The 27,120-nt window shown below is 39.5% G+C and overlaps 1 protein-coding gene across 13 annotated transcripts in view; it reads right to left on the bottom strand.

Annotated features, from left to right (window-relative positions):
• The window catches only part of RBPJ (recombination signal binding protein for immunoglobulin kappa J region), a 115,938-nt gene that overhangs the window by 66,696 nt on the left and 22,122 nt on the right, over window positions 1-27,120 (bottom strand). For 3 of the 13 annotated variants that reach the window (XM_057302046.2, XM_057302047.2, XM_063603750.1), the window contains one exon: window positions 5,943-6,125. The exons of 4 other annotated variants lie outside the window; for them this stretch is intronic. In XM_057302046.2, coding sequence (XP_057158029.1) covers window positions 5,943-5,959 — 17 coding nt within the window. In that variant the 5' untranslated portion in view covers window positions 5,960-6,125. Of the gene's footprint in view, window positions 1-521; window positions 540-1,834; window positions 1,852-5,942; window positions 6,127-23,878; window positions 23,895-25,421; window positions 25,507-27,120 lie in introns of those variants that run through there. 6 more of the 13 variants (XM_034958396.4, XM_057302050.2, XM_057302045.2 and 3 more) reach the window with 6 other exon arrangements.

Genomic DNA, 27,120 nt, shown 5'->3' with positions numbered 1-27,120 from the left:
AAAAGAATACATGCTGCTATCATGCATGATGACAACCAAAGGAAAGACACAAAGCTTTGAAGAAACAAATTCCACAGAGAGACAACATAAAACCTTGTGCTTCCAACAGGATAACCAGTATGAGGTGGAAAGCAGTGACAATGAAGTGAGTAAACATAACTTAAGGGGGAAAAAAAGCAATCCTCTTATAATGCCAAAAAGCCAAAACAACGCTATGGAAAAGAGTAGGAAGAGTTGGATAATCTGGGAGAAGACAAGGGGTTAATGTGGAATAGGGGGAATCTGGTGAAACAAAGCAACAGAAAAAAATGAATTCAATTCTTCCATACTCTGAATCCATATGTTTTCATTTACTGCCTCCACCACTAAAGATGTATGCCTGCACACATCTGTACAAAGACAAGCAACCATCATCAGGGTAGTTAACACACTGATTGGGAGAGGTTATTTATCTTCTGTAATTTCAAAACATGATTTCTGAAGAGCATATCATGCCCAATTCAGAGAACTGAACTATGTACTTTGACTAAATTTCCAAGAACTTGCAGAAAAAGATGAATTATGCATATTATCTTTTGTCCTCTTCTTTTGGCAAATAATTCTTCCATTTTTCAACTCCCAAGTGTAGAAAACTAATGTACAAATTCCACTGCTGTGAAACAATTTACCAGAAGTCTTCATCTTTTCTAAGGAGAAAGAAACTATATTTTAGACAATCTTAAAATATACATATGCTGATACCACCCTGCTCTGAAGCCTTATTTATTTTAAAATATTCACCAGAAACTCTGTGATCATCCTCAATAAATCTATAAAGCAAACATCTGCTGTTATGAGGACACTGCAGTAGGCACAGGAACTAATCCAAGAAAAATAAAATTTTAAATGTTACTGAAATCTTCACAAAAACAGAAGCTTTAACATTTGAACATTTAACTGCCTTCAGTATTTGTAATGTATTGGATTTATGCTTAATTTTTTGCAACTTTAAATTTTATATTTGCCTTCTGAATTGAAGAAGCACCTATTATACAAACAAGTCCTAACATATAAAAAATGAAACTGAGAGGTTTTATTTTTTATTTTTTTGAGACAAGAGTCTTGCTCTGTTGCCCAGGCTGGAGTGTAGTGCCATGATCTTGGCTCACTGCAACCTCCGTGTGCTAGATTCCAGTAATTCTCCTGCCTCAGCCTCCCAAGTAGTTGAGATTAACTGCATCTGGTTAATTTTTGGATTTCTAGTAGAGATGGGGTTTTCCCATGTTGGCCAGGCTGGTCTTGAACTCCTGACCCCAGGTGGTCTGCCCACCTCGGCTTCCCAAAGTGCTGGGATTACAGGCGTGAGCAACTGCACTTGGCCTGAACTGATAGGTTTTAGTGTGCATCATCATTTTATTTGTATTTTCTTTTTATTTTATTAATTAATTTATTTTTTTGAAACAGAGTCTCACAACTGTCGCCCAGGCTGAAGTGCAGTGGCGCGACCTCAGCTCACTGCAACCTCCACCTCCAAGGTTCAAGAGATTCTCCTGCCTCAGCCTCCCGAGTAGCTGGGATTACAGGCGCCTGCCACCATGCCTGGCTAATTTTTGTATTTTTAGTAGAGATGAGGTTTCACCATATTGGCCAGGCTGGTCTCAAACTCGTGACCTTGTGATCCACCTGCCTCGGACTCCCAAAGTGCTGGGATTACAGGCGTGAAACACGACGCCCGGCCTATTTGTATTTTTTTTTAAACTGCATGAGTCTCTTCCATCAATGCAAAGCAAGGGTAAATCCTTCCACAACTAGGATATATTGTAAATTTCCTATGTATGAACCTTTAAATATTTACCAAGACAGGCTGGGGGCGGTGGCTCATGCCTGTAATCCCAGCACTTTGGGAGGCCGAGGCAGGCAGATCACGATTTCAGGAGATTGAGGCCATCCTGGCTAACACGGTGAAACCCCGTCTCTACTAAAAATACAAAAAATTAGTCAGGCATGATGGCACGCGCCTGTAGTCCCAGCTACTCAGGAGGCTGAGGCAGAAGAATCACTTGAATCCAGGAGGCGGAGGTTGCAGTAGAGCTGAGATCATGTCACTGTCCTCCAGCCTGGGTGACAGAGCAAGACTTGGTCTCAAAAAAATAAATAAAAATAAATACATATATATATTTACCAGGGCAAACAAACACATACACATCACAAAACAATACAGCAACAAAAAAACAAAACCAAAACAAAACCAAAGTTTTATAGCAAACTAACTGTTCTCTACCATCAGAGATAAACAAAACAAAACAAAACAAAAAAAACTACTGATCTGGTAATATTTGTCTTAAATATCTGAAGCTTTTGTGGCTGAGGTCAGCTTGGCAATATGAATTTATTAGACTGAGTTTCATAGTTTTCCAGTTGATAATCACTAGAAATTAGGTCTCTGCAATCCCATACATACACATGCCACTGACACAGAAGTTTTAGAAAGGTATATATTGTGTGATACATTCATAACATTTTCTATTTTGTTCTTTTCTGTTTCATTAGGGGGTAGGGGGTTCACGGGAGGCAGCAACTTACTAAATTGATTCCAGAGTGTGCTACCACTGGCAGTTTGAAAACCACTGATCTATGAGTTGATAACCATCACAATACATGCCAAGGGGCAAGATACTACATCACTCTACTTAATAAAACAGCCTTGGTTAATGTTACTCAAAAGCCACTGCTGCTATGTTCTTCTACTCTCTATTCCTTAGATATTCTCTAACAACCTTTCCTTCAAAAAATAAAAGTAAAAGATGGTAGGAGGACCCTTGAAAGTAATGTAGAGGATATGGCATACCATTAGAAAGCATACTGAAACTTATGCTGGTCAATTCCTCTCAGAAGGCAAAATAATATAAAACTAATACCACTTTTAAAGGATGTCTATGACTAAGGGAAACATACACTTAGTGGAACTAAACAATATCCACATAAATGTGGATATATTTTATTTCAATCTTTTGATAAAACTAAACAGAAGTTTCAAGAAATACATTCTTTTCTATATTCAATGCACTGATATTTTATTTTCTATGCTAATACGTGCTTTAATGCTGGTCATAACCCACTGAATTTATTTCTTGACCCACTCATGAATGTGCTGAAGCCTGCAATTTGAAAAACACAGCTTTAGAAAACACACACATCACCCCAGCAGGATAAGATGATCATGGATAAAGTAGCAGACTCCAGTGGCCACCTTCTTTCACTGATGAGAAAAAGCCCAAAAAATTGAAAACATCAGTCAAATAGTGATGGCTTATTTTACTCTAGGAATAGCATAGAAGAGTACAAGACTCAGTCAGGGTAAGAAAAATGTAATAGCGTACCCTCTACAAAAAAAATCTAATCTGGCATTTAATAATCATCAACACTTAATCTGACACTGGCTTCCTACATGCCCAAACCTGCACTGTGTGTATATATATAATTATCTATATATAAATCATATTATATAATTATATAACAATATGCTTATTTTTCTAATATATAAATTTATGGGTTTTTTCAAGTCACTCTTAGAACTTGTCACAATAACAAGGGAAGTATTAGATTTGAAATGCAGGTGAGGTGACCCCAGGATCTAAGTAAGCTCTTAACCACAAAGTTATAAAGACTTCCAGGCCGGGCACGGTGGCTCACACCTATAATCCCAGCACTTCGGGAGGCCGACATGGGCAGATCAGGAGTTCGAGACCAGCCTGGCCAACATAGTGAAACCCCGTCTCTACTAAAAATACAAAAAATTAGCTGGGCATGGTGGCTCGCGCCTGTAATCCCAGCTACTGGGGAGGCTGAGGCAGGAGAATTGCTTGAACCGGGAGGTAGAGGTTGCAGTGAGCCGAGATCACACAATTGCACTCCAGCCTGAGCAACAGAGCAAGACTCCATTTCAAGAAAAAAAAAAAAAAAAGAAAAAGAAAAAGAAAAAAAAAAAAAGTCTTCCAAAGAGAACAGGACTTCCCAATCTAGCTGTACATCAAAAACATCTGTGGAGTTAAAACAAAACAAATGGATTCTCAAGTGCTACCCCAAAAAGAAATGTTAAAGTTGAGATAGCAAGTATTATAAAGAAACAATTTTGTAAACAACACATTGAACACTATCCTGAAACCATTATGTCCAAGAATATCTTTTTGGAGGGTGGATACTATTCTGTCCCATCAGACGTAAAATTCCTGATTGAACTAATTGATTGCCTTGGCTAATAAGCAGATGATTCTATCTTGGAACTTGATTAGATCACTGTTATCATAGACTAGAGTTTAATATAAAGCAGTTTCATCTTACTTTAACAACTAAATTCCATTAAGAATATAACTGCTAACATACCAAAAGGATTTTAACATTAAGGTAGACTAACTGACAAAAATCATGGACTATACCAGTGTATTTCTATTACACTTATCTACCCATGATTTATTTAAACCTGTCTTCCCAATATTGCTTCTTTTATTACCTAAAAGAGAGTTCTGAATCTGATGTAACATTAATGAATTCAGCATTCTTCACTCACTTCTACTACTCTTTAAAAAGAACATTTAATACCAAACACACAGTATGAAAATCAGGTTTCCAAGATTTCATATAATTAAAAAAATTTTCATTACATCACTCAAAATTTTATAAAAATAAAAACTTAAAAGGTTTTTGATTAAGTAGGTATTATGAAGACTAGAATTACTATACTAGTAACCACAAGTTACAGCAAAACTATATACCACAAACACATGAATAACTGCATACATACATTGTTAAATAAATAATAATCACAATATTAATTTTTTAAATTACTCATCTTTGGCCAGGTGTGGTGGCTCACGCCTGTAATCCCAGCACTTTGGGATGCTGAGGCAGGCAGATCACCTGAGGTCAGGAGTTCGAGACCAGCCTGACAAATATGGTGACACGCCGTCTCTACTAAAAATACAAAAATGAGCAGGGCGTGGTGGCGGGCACCTGTAGTCCCAGCTACTTGGAAGGCTGAGACAGGAGAATTGCTTGAACCCAGGAGGCAGAGGCTGCAGTGAGCCAAGATCGTGCCACTGCACTCCAGCCCGGACAACAGAGCAAGAATCGGTCTCAACAAAAAAATAAATAATAGGCTGGGCACAGTGGCTCACGCCTGTAGTCCCAGCACTTTCGGAGGCCGAAGCGGGTGGATCACGAGGTCAGGAGTTCGAGACCAGCCTGGCCAATATGGTGAAACCCTGTCTCTACTAAAAATACGAAAACTAGCCAGGTATAGTGGTGAGTGCCTGTAGTTCCAGCTACTCAGGAAGCTGAGGCAGAAGAATTGGTTGAACCCAGGAGGTGGAGGTTGCACTGAGCCGAGATAGTGCCACCGCACTCCAGCTCAGACGACAGAGCAAGACTCCATCTCAAAAAGAAATAAAAATAAAAAATAAATAAATAACTCATTATCCTTTAAGTGAAAATTCTTTGGAAAAGAAAAAAACTGTACTAAATGGCCCAAATAAAAATTGTTTTGTTTGATCAAATTAGTAACCCAACTGAAGACTTCATCCAACTATTTCCTGTACAGGCTACCATAAAATGACAGTTCTGTAGAGAACTAGTCTATGATGTAAAAGATAATTACAGAGTAATACATGAATAATCCCTAAACTATTTGGTGAATGAAATTACAGCCCATTACTATAAAAACTTAGGGAAAATACTTACAGTATCCTCCACAACCATATATCATAAAGGAAAAAGAAAATCCATGGGTTTTTGTAACAAAAAATACTACCATAAATCCATAACCACATCTATAATCAAAAGTTATATAACTTAAATATGTAATAACTAAATACAGAATATCTTAAATATGCATTAACTAAATACAGAATCATGAGTGTTCATTCTATCCATGACCTTGGGGTCACTGGGAGATTTCTAAAGCATACCTTTTAATCCACGCCATGGTACTTCAAGAACATGTTAAGGTAAGTCACAGCTTGGAACACTTCGATGCACCTCAAAACACCTCAGCCAGTGTATCTGTATCATTCTCCTTTCGTTTTGAGATCATAATGGTTCCGAAGAACTATAATGCTTCCATTTGAATGATAGTCTCATAATTTCAATGACTTAAAAACAAAAACAAAAAATAAGGCCTTAAGTGTTGGTATGTTAAACTGCTAGTGCACTGTGTTAACTGCTGCCATGACTAAGAAAAACAAAAAAGCTGCTGCTACCCTGTGTAACACTGTCATTTTTAATGTGAACCCTCATATGAATGAGGAATAGAGTGACAGTCCTTGCTTTATCGAGATCTTTCTAGTAAAACCCCACAAATCTCTTTGCCCCAATTGTTTCTTCAATTTTCTTCTCAGGGAATAAAAATTACTTAAAAGACTGGTCTGAAGACTTGCTAGGTGCTAGGTCTGCTTCTCAACGACCACTATTCTATTCTGTGAATGAGGGCCAGAAATCACCTGTACACCTGTCTAAATAAAAGGAAACTGATTAATAGACTAGGCAGAGGATCCTTCAAACAATGCTCTTCCTGATGCCGTTATTAATGAATCCGGTTAATTGCATGGACGTCATTAAACTGAAAACAGCTCCAGTTTCTAAAGATTACTTCTATAGTAGCATTCATAAAAATGAACAGACAGACGGCTAACCATCAAGTTTTACCGCCATTCTCTGATTGACTTGGCAGGTATCTGTTCCTTTCCTCCTAACCCCACCCCACCTTTCTTACATAAAAACATAAAAAATATTTCATTTTTAGAAATGGTATAGTAAGAAGTGTATGTATCACATTTTAAATCTACTAAGAATTCACACTGCTTTTACCACAAGTGTGGCATCACGTAGCTACAAGAAAGAACACTCAAGCTACACAAAGTAAAACTGATAACTGATCAATAAATATATTCATTTACTGTCATAAAGCAATTTAAATTACTTTAAGATGACTGATAAGGCAAATTTTTAATACACGCAAGCCATAAAAAGAGCTTCCTAGGAAAGAAGTAGATGAAAACAGCTTTACACAAGCTGTTCCACTCTAGGCATGTGGAACAGCTTGTGTAAAGAATGAAGATGAAAGTTTCCCAGCTAGGGCTAAAAAGTATGTGCTAAGGAGAAAATGAAACTATTTCCTGGTTGAAAGAGTAGATGTAACTGATGAAAATCTTTCAATCCACTGTCAGAAAAAATTATGTATTTTTAAGATTTAGATTTACTGTAGACTGTGGGGAATGCAGACTATAAAATGTAGGTCACTCTTCAGAAAGCTGATAATGGTGACAGAATTATATATACTGAAAGAACTCTACCAGAGTAGGTGGGAAGAAACTAATGAAGAACAGAAACAAGAGACCTGATCCAGTGAAATCTCTGCCTGTAGCCACAACCGTCTTTTCAAACTGATGATTTTAGCCCATTAGTCCATCCCTCTGGCCCCTTCCCATTCCTTCTTAAAACAACCTAATGGCTCTGAATGTGACACACACACACACACACGCACACACACACACACACGCACACACACACTCACTCCTGAAAGGATATCACATTGTTTCCTACACTCTGCTCCTCCAGACAAATGTATCCTTCACAGAACTACAAATCTTTATTTTATCTGTAGTTGCACTCTATTTTTATCTTCAGTAATGTGTATTAAAAACCCTATGAGGCCGGGAGCGGTGGCTCACGCCTATAATCCCAGCACTTTGGGAGGCCAAGGTGGGTGGATCACCTGAGGTCAGGAGTTTGAGACCAGCCTGGCCAACATGGTGAAACCCTATCTCTACTAAAAATACCAAAAGAAAAAAAAAATTAAAAAAACCCAAACATTAGCTGGTCATAGTGACGCGCACCTGTAGTCCCAGCTACTCAGGAGGCTGAGGCAGGACCTGGGAAGCAGAGGTTGCAGTGAGCTGAGATCACACAACTACACTCCAGCCTGGGTGACAAAGTGAGACTCTGTCTCAATAAAAAAAAAAAGCACCTATGAAACTGTCTAGAAAACATTCCGCTTCCATGCTAGTTACTACAGTCTCCTTCCTTTACTATGCTGTGAGGTCCCAAGGGTATAACTTTTGTCTTTCATCTCTGTAAACCTATCATCACTTTACCACCAAAGCCCGCAACACAATAGGCACTAGAAACTACTAAATATGTGAAAATGTTACGACTGTACTTCGAATATATGATTGATAAGCTAAATATAGAAAGTTCATGATGGCAGGTAAATCTGATATGCCATTAAACACAGTAGGTACACAAATATTTATTGAATGAATGGAAGAAAATATTTAGGAATGGCTTTTCCAGGCAGGATAGGGAAAAACACACATTCACCGCTAAATGATATTAAGAATCTAAAATGATTTTTGGTATATCCCATTTTCCATTTTAAAATTAACTTATTTGGTGGATTATATTAATATTTTGAGAATTGTATTTACATCAAAATTCACATTTATAATTCAGAACTTTGTATATATTAATACACTAAAAATACACTGTGATGCCAGTATCAAGGAGAGCAAAGGCTCTGAAAGCGGAAAAATTAAATTAACATAAATAAGGCCCACTTTTTTGATGACTAAATTCTGATTATTTTGTTTTGGTTTTGACTACTGAATTTACAACACACAATATTTATGAAATTATGAGATCAAATAACTGCTAGCAAACTACTGCTAAAGCATAAACTTCAGGAAAGTAGTTAGAAACAGATGCCAATAACTAATGTTTTTCTAAACAGCCTCATATAATAATCTGAAACGACAACAATGAAGGTGTTGATCCGCGGGGTGCTCACGGGACGCCGAGGGTCAGCTCCAGCTCGCTTGGCGGCAACCGCGGAGCTCCTGGCACACCCACGCCACGCCCGCCCCGGCCCGCTCGGCCACCATCCCTCCTGTCGGCGGGGTGGGAGAGCACTCGGGAACCTCACGTCCCCCGGGGCTATGCCTGTGCCAACCCCGAGGAGCGCACCGCGCAAGCAGGGAAGGCCTCGAGGCTGCCGGCGCCGGCAGCAGGGGCGTCCCAGCCAGGGGCCTGCAGTTTGCCAAGGGAACCCCCACCCGAGCCCAGAACCGAGGAAGAGGGTCGGACATACTGGACACACAGCCGCTCCATAAAGTAAAATACAACAAAATGTTAAAAAAAAAAAAAAAACAATGAAGGTGTTATAAAGGTCATTGCAATACTGATTATTAGGAAAGGTTTGGGTATTTCTTTCCAACACAGGGGAATGGTTAAATTATGACACACCCATACAATGGAAACGTTCGTTAAATAATACTGAAATAACATGGTAATATGTTAATTACATATGATTACCTAACTACATATAGTATTTTCCTACATATTTTTGTATGTCTATTTATACATTTTAATCAGGACAGAAATTTTAAAATACATTTAATAAATATAAATATGTACGTTCCATGAGATCAAGAAAAATTTTCAGATGTGTACATTCCTGTACCTCCAGCACTTATGACAGCACCTTGACAAAGGTGTTAAGAGTGGCAGCAAAGCTTAAGAGAAGATTGTCTGGATCTGATTCCTAGATCCTCTACTCACTAGCTATGAAACTTCAGGCAAGTTACTTAACTTCTAGGTGACTTACTTTCTCCTTTTGAAAAACTGGGATAAAAATAGTGGAAGGGGGAAAACACTTAATACATGTAAGGCACTTAGAACAATATCTGGAACATAATGATGGCACAGTGAACTGGGATAATGGGCAGCAGTGAACCCATTGCCTCAAACCTGAATAAATGAATGGACTTTTTTTTTTTTTTTAAGAGACAAGATCTTGCTTTGTTACCCAGGCTGTAGTGCAGTGGCACAATTATGGCTCACTGCAGCCTCAACCTCCTGGGCTCAAGTAATCCTCATGCCTCAGCCTCCTGAGTAGCTGGAACTATAGGCATGCACCACGTACCCCACTAACTTTTTTTTTTTTTTTTTTTTTTTTTTTTTTTTTTTTTTTTTTTTGCAGAGATGGGGTCTTGCTATGCTGCCAGGCTGGTCTCAAACTCCTGGCCTCAAGTGATCCTCCTACCTTGGCCTCCCAAACTGCTGGGCTTATAGGCATGAGGCACTGCACCTGGACTGAGTGGACTCTTTTTAAAATACAAAAAGAAATGTTAGTAAAGTCACCTGTGTGGGAACTCAAAGACTAGAACATATATTACACCTTCACTGTTTTGGACACTTCAAAGTGCACGTAATTTTGTGCCTATTACACTTCCTTATGGTAATCCAATTACCATATATTAAGAATCTCAGGTCTTCTATTAACTTTATACTAAACCTTTGACCATTATGGTACTTACTACTAGTAGGATACATATTTTATGCTATTTTTCCAATGGTCATGATATATTTGCACAGTACAACGTATAGTCTTCTGTAATCATCCTTTTAACAACCAACACTATTTTGTAACAATGGATCTATATAAGAGTGCAGTGGTTTGTAGAGTTTTATCAAACTCAATTTTATTATATTCATTCTTTATTAACTAGGCAATTCACTCTCTGATCATTAAAAAAATACACACACACACACACACACACACACACACACACGAATACCCCCTCAAAAACATACAAAAAACACCTGAGCATAAGTAACCCAAGTTACTTATGAGTGGATTTTAAATGTGGTATATGCATAGAATGGAATACTATTCTGCTTTAAAAAGAAACAAAATTCTGACAACGCTACATGGATGAACCTAGAAGACATTATGGTAAGTGAAGCAAGCCAGTCGCAAAAAGACAAACACTACATGATTCCACTTACATGAAGTGCCTAGAGTAGTCAAATTCATAGAGACAAAAAGAATGGTGGTTACCAGGGACCTGGGGGCAATGGGGAGTTATTATTTAATGGGTTAGGAGTTTCAGTTCAGGCAGATGAAAACAACTGTGGAGATGGATGGTAGTGATAGTTGCACAGCACCGTGAATGTACTTACTACCACTAAACTGTACAATTTAAAATTGTTTAAATGGTAAATTTTATTTATGTATATTTTGCCACAATAAATAAACTGAACACACCTGATGAGATACACAAATAGTGGATAGTAACTTACTTTTTTCCTTATATTTTGACAAATTTTCTAAATATTTCCTTTGTTTTATAAATCGAACCTATTTCTATCTTTGTTAAGTGGCACTACTCATCCTCCCAGACAGCCACAACATTCAACCATTTTCCTTCCCATCCTAAGCCAAGTCTTACAAACTGATCTTAACTCTGTAACACTACTTGAGTTTGATGCCTTTCTTTTATTTCTAATGCCTCGGCCTTCATTAAGTTCTTCCTTACAGCACAGGATCACTGTAACAGTCCTATAGTCAATCACCTATCCTCAAAAGCCTAGCCTTCACAATTATCACTAGCTATTTTCTTGAAATAAAGCTCTAGTTTTAAAACCTTTACAAAGGGCTCCACTGTTTCTTCAAGTTTAAAGTTCTAAGCAAAACATTAAAAAATACTTTTTTGTCTGATCTAACCTACCCTTTTGGGCTCACCTTCACAAGACCCTTCTGCTTCCCATACTCTACACCAGATTCTTTACTCCCTTTTTCCTCACCATCCCCACCAGGCTCTGCTACCTCCATGCTTGTATGCACACTTCTCTATGTGGAATCCTCTTCCTTCCAACTTCGAATGATATCTATCGATTCTCAGACACTGCTATATGATAAAAGAAACATAAGAACAACTTGGCAGTATCTATCAAAAGTATAACTGCACATATCTTTGCAACTAGCAATTTCACTTCTAAGTGTCTGGTCCTACAAAAATACTCAAACATACAGGACACGAAGATATTCACTGCAGTGTTGTTTCTAAAAGAGAAAAACATCTAGTTGGGCACCAAATGGGAACTGGCTAAATATATTGTTACAACTATATTATGGATATGGAATACTACACAAAATTATGAGGGGGGCAACCCTAAATATACACTGATAAGAAAAGAACTAAAGAAGAATTATAAATTTTAAAAGTAAAGATAAAGAAAACCCAAACTGTATTTATACACTTTTATGTATTTTTAAGTACACAAAGAATTTGTCTGGGAGAATATATTCAAATTTGTAACAGTGGTTATCTCTGGGGAAGGAAATGAAATTTGTGCAACATTTCAAATGGGTTACAAACAGACAGGAAGAAGCTAAACAGATTCACTCTCCTACTTTCTCACTCCCAGTCTATTTGGCCTGATCTAGCTCTGACTCCACTTAGCTACTGATACAAAACTTAAGCTGAATGGCAGTAGCTACACAGAGCCCAAGTGCATGTGCAGCCTGTCTTGGCAGACTTACCTAGGCCACAAGCTCCCTAGCTAAAAGTACTCACAGCTGCCAGTGACACACTCTGCAGGTCCAGCTCTAGCAAAGGTGAGAAAATAGCCACATTCTTACTGGGACTCTACTCAGGCTTACCTTTCTATTGATGTTCTGTTTTCTTCCAATTAAAGGAATGTTTACCAACATGGGCACTCGTGGTTTTTGAACAAATTCATCTCTAACAAGAACCACATCCTGAATTGGCAGGAGGGTCAGAGGACAGTCAGTACTCAGGTATTCCTTAACAAAATCTCTTGCCCCCAAATTTCCAGAATTCATCTTCCTCTAACATAGTTAAAAAGTTTAAAACTGAGAGGTGGAAGAAGAAATCCCTTCCTGAAGCTTTCACTGGAATCCCCAGTCTGAATTAACCATCCCCTCTTCTTGTGTACCTCAATGCTCCTTGGGAAATGCCTGTTACATGAGCTATGGTGTTCTTCCTTACAGTTTGTGTGAGTGTACCTGCAGTCCCCAGTGGGGCACAAACTATCAAGGGCCAGACTGTCTTCACTTACGTTTTATATAACTCAAGGTGTTCAAAGTTCTTATCTGTTAATGAGGCTTTTTTGTTGGCAGGAGAGGGGTTAGGGTTTTGATGTTTTAAGAGATGGGGTCTTGCTCTGTTGCCCAGGCTGGAGTGCAGTAGCACAGATCATAGCCCACTGCAGCCCTGAACTCCTGGGGCTCAAGGGATCCTCCTGTGTGGCTGGGACTACAGACATGCACCTCCACACCCATTTTTTTTTTTTTTTTTTTTTGGTAGAGATGAAGTCTTGCTATGTTGCCCAGGATGGTCTCAAATTCCTGGACACATGCAATCCTACCTTGGCCTTGTGAGATTACAGGTGTGAGCTACCACACTTAGCCTTATAATAGGTTTTTAAGAAATGTCTCCTGAGTAGAATTTAAAATAGTTCAGTGCATGATGTTTGACAAGTTCACAGATGGGATGTATTTAACTTCAGAATAAAAATGTTAGTACACAGCCTAGGCAACAAAAAATAAAATATATATATAGTCGGGCCATATGGTACACACCTATAGTCCCAGCTCCTGGGGGATTAGGGGGAGGTGGGCAGTGGCTTAGGTAGGAAGACTGCTTGAGTCTAGGAGGTTGAGGCTGCTGTGAGCCATGATCTCACCACTGCCCTCTACCCTATACAAGAGAAAACAAGACCAAAAAAATACGGCAGGAGACAATATTAAATCAAATAAGAAAAACAAGTTTTAAATCAAGTTTTATTTCAAATTATTTCATTAAATGAGAGCTTTGAGCTGAAAGAGAGAATATAAGCCTGAAAAACCACTACATGTCACAGGCAAAGTAGAAAAGTATAAAAATTTTTAATGGTATTTAAATAGAAAACAGTCCATCTCTATTTGTACCCAAAGGAAAAAAGCCTGTATCCCCTTTACATCACAATAATCTAAATACAATTACAGTTTCTGTATATTGTAATTATTTGATCAGTTTCCCACGTAAAATCTCTTTGCCGGCCAGGCATGGTGGCTCATGCCTGTAATTGCAGCACTTTGGGAGGCCAAGGCGACCCGATCATTTGAGGTCAGGAGATCATGACCAGCCTGGCCAACACGGAGAAACCCGGTCTCTACTAAAAATACAAAAATTAGCTGGGTGTGGTGGCAGGAGCCTGTAGTCCCAGCTACCTGGGAGGCTGAAGCAGGAGAATCGGTTGAACCCAGGAAATGGAGGTGGCAATAAGCTGAGATCATACCACTGCACTGCCTGGGTAACAGAGCAAGACTCCGTCTCAAAAAAAAAAAAAAAAAAAAAAAAAACAGAAATCTTTTTGCCAATAAATAAAAATATAAAATGCTAATTTACTACATTTTTTATGTTTTCCTTGTGATCTATATTTGATGGTGAAACAAAAATCCTGCCTTCTAGTAAATATTTTGTATTTAAATAAAATCGGGATATAAAAGTAACATGAAAACATTAAGCTTGCTGAAAACAGTCCCCGGTGGCTGTATAAATTATCTCATGATCTAAAGAATATGGCCGGGCGGGGTAGCTCAGGCCTGTAATCCCAGCACTTTGGGAGAGGCCAAGGCGGGTGGATCACGAGGTCAGGAGATCGAGACAATCCTGGCTAACATGGTGAAACCCCGTCTCTACTAAAAAATACAAAAAATTAGCCGGGCATGGTGGCACGCGCCTGTAGTCCCAGCTACTCGGGAGGCTGAGGCAGGAGAATGGCATGAACCCGGGAGGGGGAGCTTGCAGTGAGCCGAGATCACGCCACTGCACTCCAGCCTGGGCGGACAGAGCGAGACTCTGTCTCCAAAAACAAACAAACAAACAAACAAACAAACAAAAAAACAAAAGAATACTGTGGCAGGGCACAGTAGCTTACACCTGTAATCCCAGCACTTTGGGAGGCCAAGGCAGGCGGATCACCTGAGGTCCAGGAATTCAAGACCAGCCTGACCAATGTGGTGAAACCCCATCTCTACTAAAAATACAAAAAAATTAGCCAGGCGTGGTGGTGGGTGCCTGTAATCCCAGCTACTCGGGAGGCTGAGGCAGGAGAATTGCTTGAACCCAGGAGGCAGAGGTTGCAGTGAGCCAAGATCGCACCACTACACACCAGCTTGGGTGTGACAGAGCAAGACTCTGTCAAAAAAAAAAAAAAAAAGAATACTGTGAATTATAAGAACAATTGCAAATAAGATTTATTAGTATATTTGAAGTATAAAAAGGTTGTCTAATATTTTAAATGTATTATCTCACTTATTTACTACCAAACCTATGAGATAGGCATAATAATTACATTTTATAGACACACAAACTGAGGTTAAAGTTGTGAAGTAACTTGCAGGAAGAGACATTTAAGTGGCAGAACCAGAATTCAAAGCCTGGTCTCTCTGATCCCAAAAACAAATACCTGCCTCTGCATGCATTTAACAAATCAAATCAAAACAAAAAGTTTGTTCTGATACAATGTATGTTTCCTTGCTGTGATCTGCTGCATAGGCAGCATAGGGGAATGAGGTTGACATAAATGAAAATCATGTTACTTCATAGACAATTTTTCCTAGCATATTAATGTTTTGAAGCAACTGGAAATAAACCTTTCATGATTAAAGAAAAAAACCTTAGCAACAGGTGAATATTTTAAGAAAAAAGGCTGAAAATATACAAGTGCCTTTCTTTGTTGCAAGTAGTAGCTGATGTAGTAGCTTCAGAAATTGCTACACTTTCCACCGGGTTTTGCTATACTTTCCTTTCCAATGGATTTTTTAGGAATTGTTACACTTTCCACTATTTAACAAAGCTACCGGTACATAAGAAGCTGGAAAACAAAAACAAAGCTTACTAAAACAATGGACTAATGATGAAGGCTACATGCTGGATTAGATTTTAATTTTAATGAAACTGGTCTCTAAGAAGCAATGTCCTCCCAGAACTTACATGGCAGTATAACAGACTTCTGCAGGCATTAGACAAAACAAGCCCTATGAACCTTCAGTACCCATGGTCCTACCAGAACGCCACGGATAGATTTTGTTTGATTTTGTTTGAGGTTTTTGTTGTTGTTGTTTGAGACACAGTTTCACTCTGTGGCCCAGGCCGATGTGCAATGGTGCGATCTGGGCTCACTGCAACCTCCGCCTCCCAGGTTCAAGTGATTCTCCTTCCTAGGTCTCAAGCTCCTGACCTCAGGTGATGCACCCACCTCGGCCTCCCAAAGTGCTGGGATTACAGGTGTGAGCCACCACACCCAGCCTTGATTGAATTTTTAATGATGTGAGTGCTATGGTTTGAATGTTTGTGTCCCCCTACAAGAGATATATTGAAATCCTGACCCCTAACGTCACAATATCAGGAGGGAAGCCCTTTGGGAGGTGATTAGGTCATAAAGGCACAGCTCTCATGAATGGGATTAGTGTCCTTATAAAAGAGGCTTGAGAGAGATCCTTCACCCCCTATTCCACCATGTGTAGATACAGCTAGAAGACACCATCTATGAACCACAGCAGGGACCTTCACCAGACACTGAATCTTCTGGCACCTTAGTCTTGGACTATGAGAAATAAATTCTATTGTTCATAAGCTACCTAGTTTACGGTATTCTGTTACAGTAGCCCAAAAAGACAAAGACAGTAAGGTAAACTCCCACTATATAGAGAAAATAATGCTAAAACTGCTACCATTAGGACAAGGCTGCAGGAGTATACATTAATGCTACTCTGAATTGAAAACAATTTAAATACACAAAGATCAATGTCAGTTCACTGTGATCCCAAAGTAGGTATGAAAGGGAACTCCCCACCATAACCACACACCTCCCCACCGACCCAAAGCAGCTCTGAGCACACACTGTTTCTTAACAGAACATCTAGAAGTTAATAGCCATGGAAAGTGACCCTACTGCACAACCTGTATAAAACTAGCAGTGGGGCCTATTTGGCATGCACATATTTCCAAGTACATAAACGTACTATCAAAACAGAAAGCTCATACAGGAAGATATACATAGTTGTAGAGAAAACAAGTAATATATAGCAGCTATTTTGACAGATACCATTGTCCTGTATTGTTCGTAACATAAAAACCATTCTCAAGGCCAGGGACAGTGGCTCAGGCCTGTAATCCCAACACTCTGGGAGGCCAAGGCAGGCGGAAGACTTGAGTTCCTGAGTTCAAGACCAGCCTGGGCAACATGGTGAGACCCTCTCTCTACAAAAAATACAAAAATTAGCCAGGTGTGGTGGCACACACCTGTAGTCCCATCTACTCGGGAAGCTGAGGTGGGAGGATTGCCTGAGCCTGCGAGGCAGAGGTTGCCGTGAGCTGAGCCTGGGCGACAGGGCAAGACCCAGTCACCCACCCCCCACCAAAACATAAACAAAGCATTCTCAGAAAAATTCTCTCAAGTGATGCCTGGAGACCTAAGTATGTGATCAAAAACTTCTGTGTCTTCTTCCTGTTAGTATGAATATTTGCCTTCAGGACTCCCTAATTCCCTTTTACTATCTCAATATTCTAGGTATCTATGTTCCTCAAGTGTCAGAGATCACGCACTAATGTACACAATGTTTCCACATATACTTTTGAAATCCACAGGATAGGCCTGGGAGTTAGCATAGTAATTAAGCATATTAAGGTAGAGCAAAATAATCTCAAGTAATTTTTTCAGGTAACCCAAACTTAGTGTATATAATATATAACGTATATAATATAGTGTTCCATTATTGGAATGCTAAGCTTGTGAGAGTTATTTATATCCTACTGCTCAAGGCTATCACACAAAAAAAATTTTGCAACGTATGGCATAAATGGGTTAAAATCATGTTTCCTACCAAGAATTGGCTAACCTGAGATTTGTTTTAACCTGTCACCATGCAAAATCCAGAAGCCATAAAAGCAAATCATTCATTTATATGTAGCCTCATCTCACAACCTCATACCTAAAACTTGTTTCCCATATTAAATGATGGCAACCCTGTAATTACCATTGCTCAGGCCAAAAACCAGGGAATCATCTTTGAATTCTGTCTTTACTTCACATGCCACATCTAATCCAGGCATACTCTGCCTACAGGTCTTTACATTTGCTGTTTCTTCTTGCTAGAATGTTATCTCCCTTATATGCCCTCCATCCTCACCTCTTAATGTCCTTTAATCAACTGTTCACCTATCATATGTCTATAGGTTGTAGGTTTTTTGTCCCGAGCAAGGTTTAAAGTCATAATTTTCAATTCAGTACTTTGGAAAACTTCACTAAATTTAACTACGTATGTTCAGATGTCTCTTTTAAGGTTTATTTTATATAATAGTGTAAGATAAGTAGCCAAATACCATGAGGAAAGACTTGTCCTTCCTGTCATGGCAGAAAGACTGAAATATGACTTGGGGAATCATATAGACATAAACCAAAATGTATTTTTCTGTGAGCAAATTACTGTATAAATAAGCACATAAAAAGCTGTTGAGGATCATAGGGCAGAGTGGGGAAACTAGTATTAGAAAAATTACCTAGTGTGAGAAATTTGCCATAAAGTTGGTAGTACAAACCATTTTTCTAATATACCTTAGCTTATAGTCTTTGCTGGCTTCTTAATGAAATATGAAAATTTGTAACAAAGTATCTACAGGAAAACATTCTCAACTACAAATTCATTTCACAGTTAAAATTTATTATGTCTTACACAACAGGCACTCTTGTAGGTTCAGAGCTAGAGCACTGAACAAAAAGACAAGGTCTCTGTCTTCATGGAGGGAGCTTCCTGACTTCTTTAATAAAAGCATTTTATGAAATAACAGTGAGAGCATTATCTGCTATGCAAGTAGCTGCTTTAACCGAAATAAAACAAATTTCTGTAGAAAGTGTACTGAAATTCCATCACACAAGACATTCATTCATTCCATCTTACATTAGCAACAGAAGAAATTAAAGGCAGAATGGCATAAAGTACTGCCGATGTAATAGACAGTTACTTTTATAAAACAATACATCATCATGAGACAGAGAGTAACCATGAAAATCTCTTATACCACATGGAGGTCTGCTGTTTATCTCCTGGTAAAGCACTTAGAAGTAAAAGTGTTGTGAAACTTGATGAGTTACTCATTTTCTCTATGCAAAAAGGTCCCCAAATCAATTACTTTTCCTGTGAAGACAAATAGCTGCCTGTAGTATGCTACCTAGTAGACATGTCTGTAAATCAAAACACTTAAGCATGGCATTTAAACAATAGCTTTTCAGCTAAGAAAATCACTTACTTATATCAAAATAAAACGAACTTGGACCCAGTCCTTTGAATGACTCTATCGCAAAGTATTAAAGAAGTGATATTCAAATAAAAAAGATAAAAAGAAGTGATATTTAAACACATTGTTCTCACTAAAAGCTACATGTGAAGATTGGCCAGGCACGGTGGCTCATGCTTGTAATCCCAGCACTTTGGGACGCTGAGGTGGGAGGATCACTTGCGTCCAGAAGTTTGAGGTCAGCCTGGGCAACATAGCGAGACACCATCTCTACAAAAAAATTTTAAAAACATTATCCAGGCATGGTGGCTCATACCTGTAGTGCCAGCTACTCAGGAGGGTGAGGTGGGAGGATGGCTTGAGCCCCCGGGGTCAAGGCTGCAGTGAGCTGTGAGAACGCCACTGCACTCTAGAGCCTGGCAAGTGCGTGCGCACGCACGCACACACACACACACACACAAACTTGTGATGATAAAATGAGTTCCTGCCATTAACTTTTAAAAACATCTTTAAAACTTTGTTTACAGACCAGGCATGGTAGCTCACGCCTGTAACCTCAACACTTTGGGAGGCCTAGGTAGGAGGATAACTAGAAGTCAGGAGTTTAAGACCAGCCTGAGCAACATAGTGAGACTCTGTGTCTACAAAAAATTTTTAAAATTCGTGGGCCATGATGTCACATGCCTGTAACTCCTATCTACTTGGGAGACTAGGGCAGAAGGATGGCTTGACCTCAGGAGTTCAAGGCTGCAGTGAGCTATGATCATGCCACTGCTCTCCACTCTAAGTGATAAAGTGAGACCTTGTCTCAAAAACAAAAAAAAACAAAAAACAAAAATCAAAAAACAACCAAACTTTTTGTTGTTGAGGTGAAAAGCTTTGCTTACCTCATCTTTATCAAAATACTTTTTAACATTTCAAATTTATGTACATATTTCAGTATACTGGTACAGTACAATATGATAATCACATATATTGGGGTACATGCTAACTTTCTACTTACTGATAAGAGCAAGCAATCAAAAGTCTAGAGGCAATCAGTTAAAAGAAAAGAAAAAGAAACTGATGTATGTGCCACATAGCTCTTACAGTAGTATATGGATAAAGATCCCAAAGACAAGTAATATCTTTGGCTTCACAGTAATAAACCAAGTCCATCACCTCATTTAATATTAGAAGGACTGAGCAAAAACATGAAACAATCAAAACACAAACATCACCCCTCCAGGAGACAAACACAGAATATTTTTTCTGATTAAAATGAAACAGCAGGCCGGGCACGATGATGGCTCAGGCCTGTAATCCCAACACTTTGGGAGACTGAGGCAGGTCGATCATCTGAGGTCAGGAGTTCGAGACCAGCCTGGCCAACGTGGTGAAACCCCATCTCTACTAAAAATACAAAATTAGCCAGGCGTGGTGGCGTGTGCCTGTAATCCCAGCTACTCAGGAGGCTGAGGCAGGAGAATCACTTGAACCTGGGAGGCAGGGGTTGCAGTGAGCTGAGATGGTGCCATTGTACTCCAGCCTGGGCAACAAGAGCCAAACTCCATCTTAAAAAAAAAAAAAGAAAAAGAAAAAGAAAAAAAAAAGGAAACAGCAGATGTAGAAAGACTCTAAAAGAGAATCAAATTGGTAAATGTCCTCTTGGTCACAGAATTACTGAATGTGTGCCACTTTCAGTAACCCCCTTTTAATTCAGGCTTTTCATTAACACATGAGAAGCAGCACAAGGTTACAGAAAAGGCAGCAACAGGAGTTAACAATAAAAGTTTCATCTCTTCCCTCTTCGTGTGTTCCTTCCAATAAGCATCTAAACATATCGAGCCTATTCCATCTTCAAAGCTCTACCTTAACACCCATGGCTCCACTCCCACTCTCCATGTTCTTAAAAGAACTGCTCTTAAAAGAGTTGCATACTCCCTCACCTTCAACTCCTGAACCACAGTAAGATCTCACCAGTTCTTGCCAGGGTCTCTGAAATCCTAAATCCAATGAACATTTAAACTTACCTCACCCTCACTGCAGCATTTGACACCACTGACCAGTGTACCTCCTTCTAGAACTCTGTCTTCATTGTTGTAATGCTCTACTATTGAGGCTTTTATTCTACCTTGTTTGCTAACAGTTTTCTTCTAATTTCTTCTATACCTCTACCCATTCCTTAAATTTTGGTGCTTGCCAAGTCTGTCTCTGCCTAACTCTATCCAAGAGATATTGCCCACTCCCAAGGTTCTAATTAGCATCTACCAGTCTTCAAGTACACATTTCCGACCCTGACCTCTCTCTCTTGAGCTCCAGGATCGCCACGTATAACTGGCCACTGGATATCTTCATCTAGCTTTCTCACAAGAACCTCAAAGTCGACATGTTCAGAAGCGAAATCTTCTCCCCAAACTAACTCAACTCTTCTACTGTGCCTTTTACCTCAAGGCCATCTCATTTCAACAAATAGTGCCACTGTTCCCCTGGCAACACGTGTAGAGCATCAGAATTTTTTTCCTTCTTGACAAATTTTTATTTTTATTTTTATTTTTTATTTTTATTTTTGAGATGGAGTCTCGCTCTGTCACCCAGACTGGAGTGCAGTGGCGCAATCTCGGCTCACTGCAACCTCCGCCTCCCGGGTTCAAGTGATTCTCCTGCTTCAGCCTCCCAAGTAGCTGGGACTACAGATGCATGCCACCATGCCCAGCTAATTTTTGTATTTTTAGTAGAGACAGGGTTTCACCACATTGGCCAGGCTGGTCTCAAACTCCTGACCTCAGGTGATCCACCCGCCTCGGCCTTCCAAAGTGCTGGGATTACAGGCGTCCTGAGCCACAGCGCCCAGCCAATACAGCCTGTTTTTAGAATCCTAATGATAAAGGAGTTAAGAAGATATTACTTAGGCAGATAGTGAAGGTATGGAAGTCCTCAGTAAGGTTTTCCTTTTAATGAAAAGCAGTCCCAAATCATTTTCCTTTCTCACAAAGAGCAGACTGTAAAATCGAGCTACAGACATATATGTCAGCAGTTGTGCCAATCATGTTCAAGATAGCAGCTCCATCTTCCCTTCTCTGTCAGCCATGTGTACAGTAAGGAGTAGATAAGATGGCACCTGCCAAGGGGAAAGTTTACTTGCATAATAAGATTAGGCAGCCAGCCTTCCCCGCTGTAAACGTCATACCTGACCCAACCAATCTGTGAGCCCTATGTAAATCAGATATCCCCTCCTCCAATCTGACTATAAAATCCAGTACATCCGCAGTCGCCAGTCTTTTCCTCTCTGGAAGTCCCCTCTCTCTCACTAGAGAGAAAGCTGTTTTCCTTTCTCTTTCTCTTTCTTTTGCCTATTAAACCTCCACTCCTGAACTCCTCGCGCATGTCCATGTCCTAAATTTTTCGGGAGTGAGATGATGAACCCCCAAGTATTTACTCCAACAATGTGGCCGCTTCACTAATACTTGACTATTTTTGAAATTTCACTAGCATAAATATACATGTAGATTCCCAATTTGTGTTTGTGTGTGTGTGTGTGTGTGTTTTAATTTCCAATGGGAGAAGAAAAACAGACATTTTAAAAAGAGAAAGATTAGTAACAAGTGAAATCTCCAAAAAAGCTTCATTATAGAGCTTAGAAAAGATGTGATTTTGTCATTTTAAGCCCCAGCATCACTGTATTCTCTGAAAATCTTCCCCATACATAATAGAATCCTATCCTTAATTCTAACAAAAACCTACCAATGCCTCAAAGTACGGGATGGGGTAGTCATCTGACTAAGCAGAGATGAAAATAGCACGTAGATGACAGAGTTAATGAGAGTTAAAAAGCAGAAGTAGCAGCTTGGGAATCCCTGAGAGTACAACTGAGGCAGAAAGGGGACTTGTGATAAGAAAAGTAAAGTACTAGCTACCAGGCGATTCCTCTCATTGGACAGACTACTCTCCCCAGGGATGTAGGAACTATAAAACTTACAATTTTGGATGCTCTCAAGTTCACTAAGTCATATTAATATTTACATCATATTCTGTTACCAGGTGTGATCTTTCAAAAGTATACTGAGTTGGTGTGATTAGGAAATCATCCAACAGAAACACAAACCTCAGTAGGCGCTTTTGGGGACCAATACTAGGAAAGCCATCTGTTTGCTGGAAATAATATTTCTACTTCCCTAGTGACTACAGCTATCTATGACAACTGGGAAATCCCAAGAGAGGAAAATAAATTTTAACTGCCTCAACACTTTAATTATTCATATAAGCTGTCCAAGAAATTAAAGTTAAATGTTACACAAAGAGATCTCTAGCCCCCTAATATTTTTTGGCTAATTATTCCACTGGTAGTCTACATCTGCTCTGCTATAATTTGGTTATGAATCAGAAGTAACTCACTGGAAAACCTTTATATCTCTTATAAAGTGACTATGAATAATAACTACGATTCACAAAAATGGTTATTTTTAATGTGCACAAAAATCCTCATGAAAACATGTCCCACACAAAAGAACAGCTGTTACTGTCAAAGTTTAAGCTCTTTTGTAGGAAGAACGAGACTAAATTTAACAAAATTTTTTTAATGTTTAAAAATAAAGCAGCAGCTCATTTTAAGCAGCACATTCAACCTGTATTTTTTTAAAATCTTCAATATGAACATCTTATGATCAGGAAACATGTTAAGCATTGCCTTTAAGAAGAATGTGAATCTATTATGATGAGATTCATACATATAAACAGTTCGGAGATTTGCAAATATACACTCTAACACCAGAAATACTGACCATAACCCCACATATACAGTGGGCTTTGAGGTGGGGTGGGGAGCAGGATTCCTCATTTGTTTCCATTGTTGCTATTCCACCCTTCCTTTTTTCTCTTCTGCTTTAAAAGACATTTCCTAGGATTATTTTGAGAAATTTATCTTCTAGGTATATTTTGATTAAAAAATTACCACATCTCCCTTATTATTTGTAGGTCAGCTCCAGGTGATGTCTTTCTGAGTAAAACTACTTTTAATAATTATAGTTAGCAGCCGGGCGCGGTGGCTCACGCCTGTAATCCCAGCACTTTGGGAGGCTGAGGCGGGGGGATCACGAGGTCAGGAGATCCAGACCATCCTGGCCAACATGGTGAAACCCCATCTCTACTAAAAATACAAAAAAATTAGCCGGGCGTGATGGCAGGCGCCTGTAGTCCCAGCTACTCGGGAGGCTGACGCAGGAGAATGGCGGGAACCCGGGAGGCAGAGCTTGCAGTGAGCCGAAATCACGCCACTGCACTCCAGCCTGGGTGACAGAGCCAGACTCCGTCTCAAAAAAATAAAAAATAAAAAATAATTATAGTTAGCTATATGTCTCAATAACATATTAAAACCATATTCCTGGCTAGGTGTGGTGGTTCACACCTGTAATCCCAGCACTTTGGGAGCTGAGGTTGGCGGATCACTTGATGCCAGGAGTTCAAGATCAGCCTGGCCAACATGGCAAAATGCCATCTCTACTAAAAAGTACAGGCTGGGGGCAGTGGCTCAGGCCTGTAATCCCAGCACTTTGGGAGGCCAAGGCAGGTGGATCACTTGAGGCCAGGAATTCAAGACCAGCCTGGCCAACATGGTGAAACCCTCTCCCTACTAAAAATACAAAAATTAGCCGAGTGTGGTGGCGGGCGCCTGTAATCCCACCTAGCTGGGAGGCTGAGGCAGCAGAATCACTTGAGCCCGGGAGGTGGAGGATGCAGTGAGCCAAGACCACACTATAGCACTCCAGTCTGGGCAAGAAGAGCAAACCTCTGTCACAAAAAAAAAAAAAAAGAAGAAAGAAAGAAGTACAAAAAAATTAGCCAGGCATGGTGACACACACCTGTAATCCCAGGTACTCGGGAGGCTGAGGCACAAGAATCGCTTGAACCCAGGAGGTGGCAGTTGCAGTGAGCTGAGATCACACCACTGCACTCCAGCCTGGGCAACAGCGCGAGATTCTATCTCAAAAAAAAACAATAAACTAACAAACAACCTGTATTTTTCTGAAATAAAAGTGGGTACATACACTATGCCTTAAACTATTCATATGTATAAGCTGGAAATATGTAGCTTCAAATAACCCAATATTTATATCTTGAGGCAGTAACTAGAGGTAAAGCATCATCTATAAATGCTATTACACACAGTAGCTACTGTGAGCAAAAATATTTGATGACAGAAACCACGTCTATAACATATCTTACAATTTACCTTCCCACATATCCAAATAATATGTTTAGAGATTCATTACAACAGTCAAGCAAAAATATTCCAAATTCCTTAAAGTCATAAGAAGTAAAGATTACCAGAACAGAAACTCTCAGTTTGTGCCGTCCTAACTCGCCCTGCTGAAAAAACAGTCACCCTTAGGGATTCACAATAACAAACACAGAATTCATTGCAAGTGTGGCTACAATTTATAAGCAGCCTTTCATTGCTCCATAAAGGCTCATCATTGTAGAAACTCATCAGTTTTTAAGCCACATCCACAGCTGCTGTCTTAGAATAACAACAAAATTTGACAGCAGAGACTTTAAAATGACATTTATACAACAGTTTTACATAAAACAAAAGTACTCCAGTATAATAGAAAGAATGGATGACATGTAGAATACCGAAAAACAAGAGAATCTTGAGTCATTGTTAATAGCAATACCTGTCATTTATATAATGCTAGAACCATTTTCCTAAGCTCCCTAGCATGTCAGAGATACCATTACACTGAAGAAAAGTGAAGCAGAGATACTACCCAAATTAATTAGTGGTGAACAGAATGTGTTTCATGACTAGCAACCTGTGTTTTTTGCACAAACCCTTCTTCCAAAATTGTATAGTGAAACAGGGAGACAAAAAAAATTCCACATAAACCTATTCCCTGTTCAACTTTACTCTCCTGCCTCAGATCTATAATCTGCCTGGACTGAGAGGCTTGTCTGGTTAGTGAGCACACTCAATCATGTGTTGTCAGATGACTAAGTTAACCACGCATGGGAGAAAGGAATGAGGAGGGGAAATGCTAGTAGGATCACCACATACTAAATTACACTATCGCTAGCAGATGTTCATGCTACAAAGCAGCAATGGAACTGAAATCTGGAGATACAGGTTTGAATTCCATTTCTCCCACCAACTAGCAGGTAAACTTGGTTAAGTTTCTGTAAAACAAGATAATACTACCTCCCTCACCAAACGATGGCAAGGTCTAATGCAACTAGAGACCTCCTGGCTACTAAACACCACATTCCCTTTTTTTTTTTTTTTTTGATAACCCAGGTGTTCAGCATTTGTACTAATGTATATACTCATCTTTTCTGTCTTCCCTCCTTTTGATACAGAGCAGTGGTTCTCAAAATGAGGTTTCTGGACCAGCAGCAATAGAATCATCCGGGAACTTGCTAGAAACGCAAATTCTTGGAGTTCCACTGCAGACCTTTTGTGTCAGAAACTCTGGAGATGGGGTCCAACCATCTGTGCTTCAGCAAGCCCTCCAGGTGACTCTGACGCCTGCTGAATTTTGCAAGCCACTGTGAGAACTCTGCTTTGGGCAGCCTAGTTTTGCACTATGTCCCATCCCTTCTTGGCTATGCTAGGATGTTGGACTAGCCAGCTACCCTTTCTTCTCTCTTGTCTCAATTTTTACCTTTCTACTGAAACATTATTGACAACATACAAACGTGCTGGTATTTCTCCTTTGGACCCCACAATCCCTTCTAGTTCCCTGTTTCTTTGCATCCTTTTACAACAGACCTCTGAAGGGTTCTTTCTGTCTCCAATTTCTCTCCCACTCCATTTAGGTTTTGTCTCCATCACTTCAACAAAACTTAAAAGTTCCCTCCACGCAGCTAAATGTAGTGGTCAGTTTTGTTTGGTTTTGTTTTTGTTTGTTTGTTTTTTTGAGATGGAGTCTCACTCTGTCACCCAGGGTGGAGTGCAGTGGTGCAATCTCGGCTCACTGCAACCTCCACCTCCAGGTAACAAGTGATTCTTCTGTCTCAGCCTCTCGTG

This window comes from Pan paniscus, chromosome 3 (assembly GCF_029289425.2).
Source record: "Pan paniscus chromosome 3, NHGRI_mPanPan1-v2.0_pri, whole genome shotgun sequence".
NCBI classification, from domain to species: domain Eukaryota; kingdom Metazoa; phylum Chordata; class Mammalia; order Primates; family Hominidae; genus Pan; species Pan paniscus.
Note: the sequence above shows the minus strand (reverse complement) of the source record. Positions and strands in the feature narration are given on the sequence as shown.